General features: G+C 40.6%; 1 protein-coding gene across 24 annotated transcripts in view; it reads right to left on the minus strand.

Annotated features, from left to right (window-relative positions):
* LOC135516325 (discs large homolog 1-like protein) overlaps window positions 1-9360 on the minus strand; it is a 200974-nt gene extending 191614 nt beyond the window's left edge. For 23 of the 24 annotated variants that reach the window (XM_064940683.1, XM_064940667.1, XM_064940660.1 and 20 more), the window contains exons 1-2: window positions 8672-9360; window positions 7879-8010 (exon numbers count right to left, since the gene is read on the minus strand). In XM_064940683.1, coding sequence (XP_064796755.1) covers window positions 7879-8010; window positions 8672-8690 — 151 coding nt within the window. In that variant the 5' untranslated portion in view covers window positions 8691-9360. The remainder of the gene's footprint in view (window positions 1-7878; window positions 8011-8671) is intronic. The other variant, XM_064940526.1, reaches the window with a different exon arrangement.
* Between the last annotated feature and the right edge of the window lie 7221 nt (window positions 9361-16581).

The following is a 16581-nucleotide window of genomic DNA, read 5'->3' on the forward strand; positions in this document are numbered from 1 at the left end:
GTAGAAACTCGGCTGTAATTCAAGTTACAAGGCCTTGATTGGGCAATAGCTAAGACAGTACCTTAGAACAGGGGTTCCCAAACTTTCACTCAGGCCCCCCTTCCAGCACTGGGGACGCCACCCACATCTATTTCTATGGGCATATTGTTCATGCCAAACTGTTCACATCCCACTTGCAGAGAATTTTGTAGGTTTAAAGCACCGCCATGGGATGCCAGCTTTCCAACAAATCAGTTCACAATAACTGTTCGTCGGCATGAAAGGGTTTCCATGGCAGAGCAGCCATGGAGTGGTTAAATAAAAGCAAGTCCCTGCAGCAATGTTCCAACATCAAGTGAAAAGCATTCCCAGAAGAGTGGAGGCTGTTGTAGCAGCAAAGGGGGGACCAATTCCATATTAACGCCCATTTTGAATCAGATTTGGCGAGCAGGCGTCCACATGCTTTTGGACACACAATGTATTTTCTTTAATTCTACACATTTTGTCATGGGGTGCAAAGAAAGTGTTGCAATTTTAATATTCATTCTCTTGCAATTTTATACATTGCCATGTATTTGTGATATTTGAGTGACTCAAATGAAAATCTATAGGCAAAAAAAAAACGAAAAATGTTAGCCGACATAGGCGAGTTGTTATAAGGTACGCAATGACTGACCTGACAAGAGAAACTGATGCACTACCCAATTTCAAAACTGCACCTTGTGCATTCTACTATTACAACTTTCAAGAGTAAGTTGAAAGCCCGGACGAATAAAAATACTATGCTAAAAATGCCAACTCCGAGTCCAAGCCCCACTGCCTTAGAATACTGAAATGTATCACAACAGTGTTTGGAATCAGTGGGGCAAAAAAGTATTTAGTCAACCACCAATAGTGCAAGTTCTCCCACTTAAAAAGATGAGGCCTGTAATTTTGATCATAGGTACACTTCAACTATGACAGACAAAATGAGAAATAAAATCCAGAAAATCACATTGTAGGATTTGTAATGAATTTATTTGCAAATTATGGTGGAAAATAAGTATTTGGTCACCTACAAACAAGCAAGATTTCTGGCTCTCACAGACCTGTAACTTCTTCTCTAAGAGGCTCCTCTGTCCTCCACTCTTTACCTGTATTAATGGCACCTGTTTGAACTTGTTATCAGTATAAAAGACCTGTCCACAACCTCAAACAGTCACACTCCAAACTCCACTATGGCCAAGACCAATGAGCTGTCAAAGGACACCAGAAACAAAATTGTAGACCTGCACCAGGCTGGGAAGTCTGAATCTGCAATAGGTAAGCAGCTTGGTTTGAAGAAGTCAACTGTGGGAGCAATTATTAGGAAATGTAAGACATGCAAGACCACTGATAATCTCCATCGATCTGGGGCTCCACGCAAGATCTCACCCCGTGGGGTCAAAATGATCACAAGAACGGTGAGCAAAAATCCCAGAACCACACGGGAGAACGTAGTGAATGACCTGCAGAGAGCTGGGAACAAAGTAACAAAGCCTACCATCAGTAACACACTACGCCACAAGGGACTCAAATCTTGCAGTGCCAGATGTGTCCCCCTGCTTAAGCCAGTAAATGTCCAGGCCCGTCTGAAGTTTGCTAGAGAGCATTTGGATGATCCAGAAGAAGATTGGGAGAATGTCATATAGTCAATGAAACCAAAATTTAACTTTTTGGTAAAAACTCAACTCGTTGTGTTTGGAGGACAAAGAATGCTGAGTTGCATCCAAAGAACACCATACCTACTGTGAAGCATGGGGGTGGAAACATCATGCTTGGGGCGGCAGGGTAGCCTAGTGGTTAGAGTGTTGGACTAGTAACCGAAAGGTTGCAAGTTCGAATCCCCAAGCTGACAAACTACAAAATCTGTCGTTCTGCCCCTAGGCCGTCATTGAAAATAAGAATTTGTTCTTAACTGACTTGCCTAGTAAAATAAAGCTAAAAAAAAATGCTTTGGGGCTGTATTTCTGCAAAGGGACCAGGACGACTGATCCGTGTAAAGGAAAGAATGAATGGGGCCATGTATCGTGAGATTGAGTGAAATCCTCCTTCCATCAGCAAGGGATGAAACGTGGTCTTTCAGCATGACAATGATCCCAAACACACCGCCTGGGCAACGGAGTGGCTTCGTAAGAACCATTTCAAGGTCCTGGAGTGGCCTAGCCAGTCTACAGATCTCAACCCAATAGAAAATCTTTGGAGGGAGTTGAAAGTCCGTGTTTCCCAGCAACAGCCCCAAACATCACTGCTCTAGAGGAGATCTGCATGGGGGAATGGGCCAAAATACCAGCAACAGTGTGTGAAAACCTTGTGAAGACTTACAGAAAACATTTGACCTCTGTCATTGCCAACAAAGGGTATATAAAAGTATTAAGATAACTTGTTATTGACCAAATACTTATTTTTTCACCATAATTTGCAAATAAATTCATTAAAAATCCTAATGTGATTTTCTGAATTTTTTTGGTCTCATTTTGTCTGTCATAGTTGAAGTGTACCTATGATGAAAATTACAGGCCTCTCATCTTTTTAAGTGGGAGAACTTGCACAATTGGTGGCTGACAATCCTTTTTTGCCCTACTGCATTTGCTTGACTAGTTATAGCTAGCTAACATTGAACCTGGTTGGTTAGCTACCTGCAGATTCATGGAGGGTAGTAACATCATGAGTTGGGATAATGGTTCACTGTTTAGCTAGCTAGTTACGTCTTAACAAAAGACTTGTCTGAGTGTGCCAGAGCACAGAATAACTGATGAATTCACGAACACCCGTTGAATATTGCCTGTCAGTAAACGTTGGCAAAAAAGTGTAATTAAATTGTTGCCAGCAGCACAGTTCATGTTATCCAACGCACTGGATAACATGAAAACAACCTAACCAGCTCTGCTAAGGTGAGTAAAATGGTCAGAGTGGGGTGTTCTCTCATTATGGTGTCTGGAAGTAGCTAGCAAGCTTGCCAATGTTAGCCAGTTCGCTTGGATGCTTGACTGGCATTGTGAGGTCAGAACGTTCAGATCAACCATACCTCCTCGGCCAGAGTGTCCAATGCACGCTCTGAATTTATGAACGGACAATCTGGCAGCACAGTTGCAGTCACTAACGCTCTAGATAACATGCTTAACCAGCTCTGTAAGGGCGAGTAATGTTCAGTGTGCTTTTCTTGCTCACATAAATGTCTGGAAGTAGCTAGCAAGTTAGAACACTCAAAGCAACCTTAAAACCGATGGGTGGGGCTTAAGAGGGTGTGAACAATGCTGTATGGGTGTAGACAAAGGGCTCTCCAGTAGTAGTACCAAAAGACTCAAAAGGCATTTTCTCAAAAGTGAGTTAACAAGTTGATCAACTATCAAAGCAAAATTACTTTCCATTGTTCCTCAACTGTAGTGTATGATATACGAATTTGGTAGCCGAGTCTACTTTTAGCTAATGTAAAATTAAAATAAATCAAATTTTTTAACATAAGACCAATTTGTCCCAGTCGGTCACATTTTTACATTTTCTACATTGTAGAATAATAGTGAAGACATCAAAAACATGAAACATGTAGTAACCAAAAGTGTTAAATTCAAAATATATTTGTATTTTATAAAATTTGCCTTGACAGCTTTGCACACTCTTGGCATTCTCTCAACCAGCTTCAACTGGAATGCTTTTCCAACAGTCTTGAAGCAGTTCTCACATATGCAGAGCTCTTGTTGGCTGCTTTTCAGCATTCCAACTTATCCCAAAACATCTCAATTGGGTTGAGGTCAAGTAATTGTGGAGGCCAGGTCATCTGATGCAGCAATCCATCACTCTCCTTCTTGGTCAAATAGCCCTTACACAGCCTGGAGGTGTGTTGGGTTATTGTACTGTTGAAAAACAAATGACAGTCCCACTAAGAGCAAACCAGATGGAATGGCGTATCGCTGCAGTATGCTGTGGTAGCAATGCTAGTTAAGTGTGCTTGAATCATTACATTGCAGTTGCTAGCTGTGCCACTAGAGATCCTGTTTCGAGTCCAGGCTATGTCGCAGCCAGGGCCACAAACAGGAGACACATGGGGCTGCATCGTCTGGGTTTGGCCGGCAGGGATGTCCTTGTCCCACCGTGCTCTAGCGACTCCTGAGGCAGGCCGGGCGCATGCACGCTAACACGGTCGCCAAGTGTACGGTGTTTCCTCCGACACATTGGTGTGGCTGGCTTCTGGGTTAAGCGGGCAATGTGTCAAGAAGCAGTGCGGCTTGGTTGGGTCATGTTTTGGAAGACGCATGGCTCTTGACCTTCGCCTCTCCCGAGTCCGTACGGAAGTTGCAGCGATGAGACATGACTAACTACCAATTGGATACCACAAAATTGGGGAGAAAAAGGGGTAAAATGTATTTATTTATTTAGGCTGCAATTTCATTAGTTACCAGCCTGCAGCTGAGGTAACTCTGGGTCTTCCTTTTCTGTGGCGGTTCTCATGAGCCAGTTTCATCATAGTGCTTGATGGTTGACTGGCGTGGGAGCAGAAAATATTTATGTTATCTCAGACTATTCTGGCAATTCTAACATTGGGAGGATGGATGTTTGACATGCTTTATACATTTATATCACAAGCCATTTGAGAATATCATGATGAAAGTGGCCATTTTAGGCCCTTTTTAGACCTATACATGCCTCCTGTTACACCTTATGATCCGTACATGACACAGTCAACGTCTTGATGTCATTATATTCCATATAGTGTGCTCTAACATCTGAAAAAACTAAAAATCATACATTTTTTCAACATTAAAAATATGAATCTCAAAACTAACCTTTGAATTTCAAGATGTACATTATAAACTCTTCAAACATCACATTTGCAGTGGGTTCTCTGGTACTTTTAATGATATGACCCATTTTATACATAGAAATTGACATAGGTCATTAAAGCATTAAAAAAATATATATATATTTTGTCAAAGGCTAAAATTGGATTTGAGTTACACTTTAATGTGAGATGTCAGCATCCTGGAATGACCTCTTCACTGTTGATGTTGAGACTGGTGTTTTGCGGGTACTATTTAATGAAGCTGCCAGTTGAGGACTTGAGAGGCGTCTTTCTCAAACACTAATGTACTTGTCCTCTGGCTCAGTTGTGCACCGGGGCCTCCCACCCATTCTAATCGGTTTAGGGCCAGTTTGCACTGTTCTGTGAAGGGAGTAGTACACAGCGTTGTACGAGATCTTCAGTTTCTTGGCAATTTCTCTCATGGAAAAGCCTTCATTTCTCAGAACAAGAATAGACTGACGAGTTTCAGAAGAAAGTAGCTTGTTTCTGGCCATTTTGAGCCTGTAATCGAACTCACAAATGCTGATGCTCCAGATACTCATCTAGTTTAAAGTAGAGGTCGACCGATTATGATTTTAAAAGGCAGATACCAATTATTGGAGGACCAAAAAAGCTGATGTCAGATTAATCGGACAAATTTTTTTTGTTATTTAATAATGACAATTACAACAATACTGAATGAACACTTATTTTAACTTAATATAATACATCAATAAAATCAATTTAGCCTCAAGTAAATAATGAAACATGTTCAATATGGTTTAAATAATGCAAAAACAAAGTGTTGGAGAAGTAAAAGTGCAATATGTGCCATGTAAGAAAGCTAACATAAGTTCCTTGCTCAGAACATGAGAAAGCTGGTGTTTCCTTTTAACCTAAGTCTTCAATATTCCCAGGTAAGAAGTTTTAGGTTGTAGTTATTATAGGAATTATAGGACTATTTCTCTCTATACCATTTGTATTTCATTAACCTTTGACTATTGGATGCTCTTATAGGCACTTTAGTATTGCCAACAGTATAGCTTCCATCCCTCTCCTCGAACCAGGAACACAAAAGCCACCTGCGAAGCAACGTTACCCATGCAGAAATGCTATTAGCGCACACCCCGCTAACTTGCTAGCCATTTCACATCGGTTACACCAGCCTAATCTCGGGAGTTGATAGGCTTGAAGTCATAAACAGCTGCTGGCAAATGCACGAAAGTGCTGTTTGAATGAATGCTTACGAGCCTGCTGCTGCCTACCACCGCTCAGTCGGACTGCTCTATCAAATCATAGACTTAGTTATAACATAATAACACCCAGAAATACGAGCCTTAGGTCATTAATATGGCCGAATCTGGAAACTATCATCTCGAAAAAAAGAAGTTTATTCTTTCAGTGAAATACAGAACCGTTCCGTATTTTATCTAATGGGTGGCATCCATAAGTCAAAATATTCCTGTTACATTGCACAACCTTCAATGTTATGTCATAATTACGAACAAACTGTTTCATATACACTGCCTCTGCGTGCAATGAACGCAAGAGAAGAGACAATTTCACCTGGTTAAAAGTGCCTGCTAACCTGGATTTCTAATAGCTAAATATGAAGGTTTAAGAATATATACTTCTGTGTATTGATTTTAAGAAAGGCATTGATGTTTATGGTTAGGTACACATTGGAGCAACGATACGCACCGCATCGATTATATGCAACGCAGGACACACTAGATAAACTAGTAATATCATCAACCATGTGTAGTTAACTAGTGATTATGATTGATTGATTGTTTTTTATAAGATAAGTTTAATGCTAGCTAGCAACTTACCTTGGCTTACTTCATTCGCCTAACAGGCAGTCTCCTCGTGGAGTGCAATATAATCAGGTGGTTAGAGCATTGGACTAATTAACTGTAAGGTTGCAAGATTGAATCTCCCCAGAGCTGAAAAGGTACAAATCTGTCATTCTGCCATCTGAATGACAGTTAACCCACTGTTCCTAGGTCGTCATTGAAAATAAGAATGTGTTCTTAACTGACTTGCCTAGTTAAATAAAGACTAAATAAAAATTGGCCAAATTGGTGGCCAAAAATACCGATTTCCGATTATGAAAACTTGAAATCGGCCCTAATTAAATCGGTCAACCTCTAGCATAAAGGTCAGTTTTATTGCTTTTTTAATCCGCACAATAGTTTTCCACTGTGCTAAGATAATTGCAAAATTGTTTTCTAATGACCAATTTGCCATTTGAAATGATAATCATGGATTAGCTAACAACCTGCCATAAGAGTGATGGTTGCTGATAATGGGCCTCTGTACAGCTATGTAGATATTCATATCCATTAAACAAAAAAATAAACAATCTGCCGTTTCCATCTACAATAGTAATTTACAACATTAACAATGTATACACTTTATTTCTGATCAATTATGTTATTTTAAATGGACAAAAAAAAGTGCTTTTCTTTCAAAAACAAGGAGTGACTCCAAACTTTTGCAAACTTTTGAACAGTAGTCCATGTATACATTTATTATGTAACTCAAGCGGTGAGGTCAGCATGTTACTTTGAATGTTGTGTAACGTCAGTAGTCTTGTCAAGGAAGCATCATGCAAAATATATTGGCACACTCCACTTTCCAAGACCATTGTCAAATAAGGCACTGAGTCACCTGCTTTTAAAGTAAGCCTTGTGGTGGTACGACCCAGCACATTTAGAAGGGTGTAATTTCATACCGAACCCCTCCCTTGAGATGACTTAGCAGCACGGTGCCTCTAAATCACAATTTTAATGGTAGAGTATAACCAATACGGGCAAAAAGAGCTTAGAAGTTACTACTAAAAGACAAAAACATCACTGTTGAAACGAACTGTCAAAATTATGACTAGAATTGCATTTAAAAGAAACTTCATTGGGAGGAAGGATTTATGTGAGAATTGCCAGAACTTGCAATACCCCCAAAAAAATTCCACTCCTGCTGGCATGGAATAGCCCATTAGGCTTTCAACATGAGACTTGATAAACACAAGGTTAACAATAGATTACCTAATATCTCAAAAGCAAGATGAATAAGGGTGAAAATTACATCTGTACACTTACCTATGAGTGCCTGGAAAAGGTTACTCTGGAAGATGTCGATGACCCTCTGGATGGAGAGTCTCAGTTGCCAGTCCTCTGTGTGGTTAAGTTTAGTGCGATATTCCTCCAAGAGTGACAGGGCTCGCTGTGCATCTGGACAATCAGAATGTGTTAGGTAAGACGTATATCCCCTGGCCAAAACGCGAGCAATTTACCATTCAAAAGAATAACGCATCTTGACTCAAAGTTGTGTCAGTAAGTTGGCCTTTTAAATTGTAACCATATTGCTCCAGTAGCTGCTGTAAATTGTTACAATTGAAGGGCTACAACTATTAATTGGCTGCATGGACTTGAGAAGTTGAATAGTTATATTTTGGAGCAAACATCGTTTAACGCAATTACATTTGATTGAGATACTGGCTACAATTTGTTCAATTGGAAGATATGTTACACGAAGAAATTGTAGCTAGTTGAGCAATGTAACAGAGTCAATCATTATGCTACCTTATGGAAAAGTAAGGCAAGCTTGGGAAACGGTATAGCTACAGTACATATCGAACGTTAACGTTAGTTCACTAGCCAGCTAAGTTAGAAGTATTTTGCAAGCCAAGTGCCCTTACAATCGACTTGGTTCTTTTTGTGGCTCCTTTTCCGTCAGAACTTCTGAGGGCAACTAGGAAACTAGTTATATATATTTAGCAAGACACTATTTCATAATGGTTATTTCCAGTTACTACCTACCTAATAACAGCTAGTTTATATTGGTAAGTATGCATAACTGGCAGTTAGCTACAATTAGATTAAAGCCGCTTACCTTTCTTTCGTACTGGCATGATTAGGCTGTCTCGAGACAATATGTAGCTTGCTAGCCAGCTAGCTCTTTCACCAGTCGCGCGCAGATAAATGTCAATGTTACACGCAATATAATAGAACACGTTCACTCTCCTGGTATCCAAAAGGGTATGAAAATCTCTGCAATGAAACCACAAGTTCCGCTTTAATTTTGCCCACGAACTGTCAATTGAAAATATGTTACTGTGCTACAAAATGAGAAACGACAGTAACATTTGAGGGCGTTCGGGTACAAACTAAAAACGCGACCAGCTAGCTGACAGCTGCACTTCTTGAACCTGACAGCGGCAAAGAGTTGACGACACCACATATGCAATGGTTGGTATTTTTCTAACTAGGTCCAAATGTCCGTTAAAATCCATACAAAGTAGAGAAACGCGTGTTCAGTCGGCTAAAACCAGTCAATCCGTGCATGCATTGGTGTCCAACGTTGCTTGCAGGCAGTGCGGGCTTTAACATTACTCAAACTCTAAATCCAGTTCAGTGGCACATGTAAACTCAGGCCGTGCCTCCGCGACTTATTCACACACACAGTTTCGTAAACTTATCCTTCGTACATTTTCTCGGCAAATACATTTGTATTCCTTCGACTCAAACTTCTTCTGGTGTCCCTCCTTTTCTTCCTGTGACAGAAAATTCCAAACTTTCTTCCAAAATGGCGTCTCGGGGTTGGAAGTAGCATATATCACGTGATTTCAAACCCTGCAGTGAACTACTCATGTAACTCAAGGAAGGAGTTGAAAGGTGAGACGTGATATTTTCTTGAGCCAGGGGTTTTCAAACTTTTCTTTCCCAAGGACCCCCATCATATGTTAACAACATTTTTGTTCGTATTATCAGTTGAATGATAATGGCAAGTGGAATCAATCAACATTTTAGGGATAGCCGCCTTTTTTTCAATTTTTGCCTAAATCACATGCCCAAATCTGACTGCCTGTAGCTCATGCCCTGAAGCAAGGATATGCATATTCTTGGTACCATTTGAAAGGAAATACTTTGAAGTTTGTGGAAATGTGGAGAATATTGAATGTAGGAGAATATAGCACAATAGATCTGGTAGAAGAAAATACAAGAAAATAACAACCAGTATTTTTTTACCACCATCTTTGAAATGCAAGAGAAAGGTCACTGTTATAGCCATCACTCTAGTTGTAATTCCGATAGTGTCCACTAGAATGCAGCAGTGCATGTGCAAAGTTTCAGATGGATTTCTTGGATTATGACTGATCGTCAAGACTTTTAGTGTGAAGTCCCCAGGTACATTTGGGCAAATCGTGAAAAAGTCATTCACATTCGTATTCAATTTTTCTGCAAGAATATTGTCAAATCTGTATACTTGGTCTTTGATTTAGCTTTCCAAGTATTAGTAGTCATATTATAAGTTCAACATTTGCAAAACAACCAGTTTTCCTAACTTCGTAACCCTGAATTATAACCCCAAAATTATAAGGCATGCTGTCGTACAATCATGAAGTGGAACGACATTTATTGGATATTTCAAACTTTTTTAACAAATCAAAAACTAAAAAATTGGGCGTGCAAAATTATTCAGCCCCTTTACTTTCAGTGCAGCAAACTCTCTCCAGAAGTTCAGTGAGGATCTCTGAATGATCCAATGTTGACCTAAATGACTAATGATGATAAATACAATCCACCTGTGTGCAATCAAGTCTCCGTATAAACGCACCTGCACTGTGATAGTCTCAGAGGTCCGTTGAAAGCGCAGAGAGCATCATGAAGAACAAGGAACACACCAGGCAGGTCCAAGATACTGTTGTGAAGAAGTTTAAAGCCGGATTTGGATACAAAAAGATTTCCCAAGCTTTAAACATCCCAAGGAGCACTGTGCAAGCGATAATATTGAAATGGAAGGAGTATCAGACCACTGCAAATCTACCAAGACCTGGCCGTCCCTCTAAACTTTCAGCTCATACAAGGAGAAGACTGATCAGAGATGCAGCCAAGAGGCCCATGATCACTCTGGATGAACTGCAGAGATCTACAGCTGAGGTGCTAGACTCTGTCCATAGGACAACAATCAGTCGTATATTGCACAAATCTGGCCTTTATGGAAGAGTGGCAAGAAGAAAGCCATTTCTTAAAGATATCCATAAAAAGTGTAATTTAAAGTTTGCCACAAGCCACCTGGGAGACACACCAAACATGTGGAAGAAGGTGCTCTGGTCAGATGAAACCAAAATTGAACTTTTTGGCAACAATGCAAAACGTTATGTTTGGCGTAAAAGCAACACAGCTCATCACAATGAACACACCATCCCCACTGTCAAACATGGTGGTGGCAGCATCATGGTTTGGGCCTGCTTTTCTTCAGCAGGGACAGGGAAGATGGTTAAAATTGATGGGAAGATGGATGGAGCCAAATACAGGACCATTCTGGAAGATAACCTGATGGAGTCTGCAAAAGACCTGAGACTGGGATGGAGATTTGTCTTACAACAAGACAATGATCCAAAACATAAAGCAAAATCTACAATGGAATGGTTCAAAAATAAACATATCCAGGTGTTAGAATGGCCAAGTCACAGTCCAGACCTGAATCCAATCGAGAATCTGTGGAAAGAACTGAAAACTTCTGTTCACAAATGCTCTCCATCCAACCTCACTGAGCTTGAGCTGTTTTGCAAGGAGGAATGGGAAAAAAATTCAGTCTCTCGATGTGCAAAACTGATAGAGACATACCCCAAGCGACTTACAGCTGTAATCGCAGCAAAAGGTGGCGCTACAAAGTATTAACTTAAGGGGGCTGAATAATTTTGCACGCCCAATTTTTCAGTTTTTGATTTTTTTTAAAGTTTGAAATATCCAATAAATGTCGTTCCACTTCATGATTGTGTCCCACTTGTTGTTGATTCTTCACAAAAAAATACAGTTTTATATCTTTATGTTTGAAGCCTGAAATGTGGCAAAAGGTCGCAAAGTTCAAGGGGGCCGAATACTTTCGCAAGGCACTGTACATGGTTTCCAGATACTCCCGTAAAGCCCAGCTCATTGGCTATCTAGCTGGCATTCTTTGGCCCCCAATTGGTGCTTATTTGACAAAGATACAATCATTCAAGTGATGGCCACCCACGTCATCGGCGTGCCATGAAGACATCGCTCTCTGACCAAATATGGTGTCCTATAGGATGTACTACACCCCTAATTCAAATAGTGAAGTCTTGTTACCTTCTATAATCTCTGAGGAATAGATACGAACGTGATTTAACTTGTTCAAACAACGTTTAGGGTATGATTTTCACAGATTCCTTTCTTTGCAAATTGAACAAGTGGAAATACAAAATCAATCGTGTGTGCTATATGGACATTTTTAGGATATGAAAAATGATTTTATCTAACAAAATGACACTTCATGATATCTCTGGGGCCCTTTGGATGATAAATCAGAGCAAGATTTCAGAATATAAGTACACATTTCACCTTCAACCTATCGCGTTGAAAAAAGGGTTTTGTTGTTAGGAGCTCCCCTTAAACAATAGCATGGCATTTTGCTGCAGTAAAAGCTACTTTAAATTGGACAGTTCAGTTATATTGACAAGAATTTAAGCTTTCAGCCGATATAAGACACATATATACCGACGTTTGTTGTTTCTCTAAAATCTGAGATCTTGGCATAATGCGCTGCATGATTTACAATTGTCCCGTTGACAGAACGGCAATCCTTTTAAGAAGTTAAAATGATTGGGGGAGTTCGAGCGGATCACTTTTGCCAAGTCAATGGTCACCACTTTTCAATGTGTGTTGCATTATGGATGTAAAATTGTCTGACTTGGGTCTTCATTGGGGCTGCGGTCCAAACACTTAGACACACCCCATCCCTCAAATTAAGTGGACACTTCTGATGACGTCTGACGAGGATACATTTGCAGGGAGAGGGAGGAAGGAATGATTTTTAAATGGAGCACCCTTGGCTGGAAATTTGTCACTCGTTCATCCTGCGATGATTGTGTTTTCAGCCACCTTAGTTATTAATATATGCCTACTGTATGATATCTAGCAAATTAATTAGCTAATTAACATTAGCCTGCCTATCTAGAACTTCTGAAGAAGGAACATTTTTATTTCTACAATTTCCAAAAGATAGCCAAACAAAAACATTTACTTTTTACCAGACGTGTTTGTGCCATCATGTGCATTAGTAGCACAATTTCTAACTTATTTGCATTAGTTTTTACTCAAACTATGTTGACTTCTCCATTGATGTTGTTTTTAAGTTTTCGCTGACTTTTCTTAGCGGATGTACAATCGTCGGAAATTGAATTATGGGGAGTTTCAGGTCCCGGAGGGAACATAATTGTACACTCGCAAAGCCGACTAAAAACGAGGGCTGAGGGGCTTATGTTGCAAACTTCCCTTGCTTGGCTAATCATTTGGACCAACCTCCAAGATGGCGACTGGGATTTCCCCCAAGGGCATAAGGCGAGGGTAAATGGATGAGGATGTGTCTTTTTAAGTGTTTGGACCACAGCCAGAACTTGACAAAAAATAATGTGGTCAAAGATCATGAAGTTTTGACTGCAGTCGATGGAAAGTTTTTGCAGTTGCTCTTCACCAACTTCATCCTGCAGCCATCACCTGCATTGTGGGGGGCTCTATTGTCAACAAATCATTAGAGTGTTTTTGTTTAACCCGCACAAATGTGACAAAACTTGCTGCAATTCATGTATATATTGGATATATACAAATTAATGGTATATTTGAGGCTCTCACCCACTAATTGATTGTACAACTTTGGCCTACACCAGGGATGGGCAACTGACAGCCCGCCCTCTGATATATTTTTAAGGTACTCAGCCGGGTCTCAACTTACTGTTGCGAGTTAGAATTTGGTTGTGCATCAGCAACTTTTCTCTTGTTATGTAGTCACCAATAGTCAGTCTGTCACGCCCTGACCTTAGTTCCTTTTTTATGTCTCTATTTTGGTTTGGTCAGGGCGTGAGTTGGGGTGGGCATTCTCTGTTTTTTTTATGTTTTCTTTTCTATGCGTTTGGCCTGGTATCAGAGGCAGCTGTCTATCGTTGTCTCTGATTGAGAACCATACTTAGGTAGCCTTTTCCCACCTGGGGTTTGTGGGTAGTTGTTTCCTGTTTTGTGTTTTCACCTTTCAGGACTGTTTCGATTTTAATTTCTTACATTCACTTTGTTATTTTGTATTTTCGTGTTCTGGTATAATAAATAATCATGGACACTTACCACACTGCGTTTTGGTCCGATCCTTCCTACTCCTCATCCGATGAAGACGAAGATCGGTACACAGTCAATTAGCCCATGTCCGCTAACATGTTTTAGATGGCTAAGTTAGTTTAACTGCCAGCTATCTAAACTTGTTATCATGGTCGAATTACCGGCCGGGTGGGCCCCCATTGATTTTGTTAGTCAGTCTCACTCAGCTATCATATTTAAAACAGCAAACATTTCTCTCCAGTCTATGCCAAAATGTGTAGAATTGCAGGAAATGAGCTGTAAAATAGCTAATTCTTCTCTCCGCCCCATGGCAAAATGAGTAAAATTGCATGAAATTTGTTATAAACTTGCTAAATCTTCTATCTGCCCTGTGGCAAAATATGTAGAATTGCAGCTAACTTGCTTTAAAACTGCAACATTGTTTTCTACATCCCATGGCAAAATGTGTAGAATTGCACAAAATTAACTCTAAAAATGTTAACATTTATCTCCGCTGTCAAGAGGGGGGCCACTAAAATGCTTTCCTCGCAATGTGTGGCCGCGAGAAACTGCCACCCCTCATGATGAGATCAGATTTCTTGTGGCCCCCATCCCCATCAAAGTTGCCCATCCCTGGCCTACACACATATAATTTCAGTCTGTGAGTGTGTGATATGGGGATTGGAAACATGTTTATTTCGACATTATAAAGAAAAACTTGTATAAACAATGGTAAAACTGCCATGGTGATCTGAGCCTTGCTGTTGGAAAACCACATTCGTGGCCGGGCCTGCAAACTATTACAGACTACAAATGGAAGCACAGCCGAGAGCTGCGCAGTGACACGAGCCTACCAGACGAGCTAAGTAACTTCTATGCTCACTTCGAAGCAAGTATCACTGAAACATGCATGAGAGCATCAGCTGTTCCAGACGACTGTGTGATCACGTTCTCTGCAGCCGATGTGAGCAAGACCTTTAAACAGGTCAACATTCACAAGGCCTCAGGGCCAGACGGATTACAAGGACGTGTATTCCGAGCATGCGCAAAACAACTGGCAAGTGTATTCACTGACATTTTCAACCTCTCCCTGTCTGTAGCAGATGTTTCAAGCAGACCACCATAGTTCCTGTGCCCAAGAACACTAAGGTAACCTGCCTAAATGACTATCGACCCGTAGCACTCACGTCTGTAGCCATGAAATTCTTTGAAAGGCTGGTCATGGCTCACATCAACATCATTATCCCAGAAACCCTAGACCCACTTAAATTTGCATACCGCACCAACAGATCCACAGATGATGCAATCTCTATTACACTCCACACTGCCCTTTCACACTTGGACAAAAGGAACACCCATGTGAGAATGCTATTCATTGACTGCAGATCAGCATTCAACACCATAGTGCCCTCAAAGCTGTTCACTAAGCAAAGGACCCTGGGACTAAACAACTCCCTCTGCAACTGGATCCTGGACTTCCTGATGGGCCTCCCCCAGGTGGTAAGGGTACAGTGGTTGGTCCACTAAAAGTTTTGCTGGTCACGTGGCGGGACGTAGAGGTACGTTGTTGTTTAGTAAGGTACCCTGCGTCGGTACTTCATTGCTCCAGACCAGCGCAAGGGGGAGTTTTTCGCACTGATTTGTACATTTGGGTCCCAAGGCGCTACTGTGTCTCTGTAGTACTGTAGCCTACTCCTGGCCAGCCACGTTATACAGTGTCTGTATGGCTCGGTGATCTAAAACACTGTATCTCAGTGCAAGTTGTGCTGCTACAGATGCTGGTTCAATACCCACGCCAGCCTCGACTGGGAGACCCATGAGATGACTGTATGTTTTTGGTGTCCCTCCCTCTAAAAACATAAAGAAATGTTTTGGCCTTTACAAATATTATTTTGGCCTTTATTCAGATTACAATCGCTCACTTTTTTTTTTTAACTAAATAACTTCCAAAATATCATTATTTATTGTCAAGTTGATGGCACAGTCATATAGCTTGGCACCTACATTCAGCTGAGGTACTCACTCATTCATGGTTTTGGATCAAAATAAACAAGTATCAACATTCTTTCTGATAGTCTTTTTAATAAGGAAATGTTTCGGTTATCCTAACCTGGACATCATGTACAGTATTAGAATAGCCCTCCCGATTGGCACAGCAATCTAAGACACTGCATCACAATGCAAAATGCATTGTTACAGATGCAAGTTCAATACCGACACGCAAGTTCGATACCGACCCATATGTAATTTTTTGCGGTCATGTCATTGAACAAAAACATTTTTCGATATACTGTAGGCCTAGGCCGAGGTAGGCCATAGGCGACATGAGTCTCACTAGTGTTGAGTAATATGCTGTTAAAAATGGTGTTGGTCTTATTTATTTAAAGAGCATATTGAAGTTAGAAGCAATAGGATTAGAAGCAATAGCCTACAACTAATTTAGAACCGTTCCGCGCTGCTCTGAGACAAGAATGGGGACAGGTCTTGATAAATCAATGAGATTTTTTATTTTCACTGAATCTCCATCTGATTGGTTAGACTACAATTAGGATGTAGAAATGTTATGCTTTTAGTGTAACCTCTATTTAATTAGGCAAGTCAGTTAAGAACAAATTCTTATTTACAAGGACAGCCTACTCCTTCCTCCCCGTCAGGGAATTGAACCCCGGTCTCTCGCGTGCCTGCACAACA

Source organism: Oncorhynchus masou, chromosome 3 (assembly GCF_036934945.1).
Source record: "Oncorhynchus masou masou isolate Uvic2021 chromosome 3, UVic_Omas_1.1, whole genome shotgun sequence".
Lineage (NCBI taxonomy): Eukaryota > Metazoa > Chordata > Actinopteri > Salmoniformes > Salmonidae > Oncorhynchus > Oncorhynchus masou.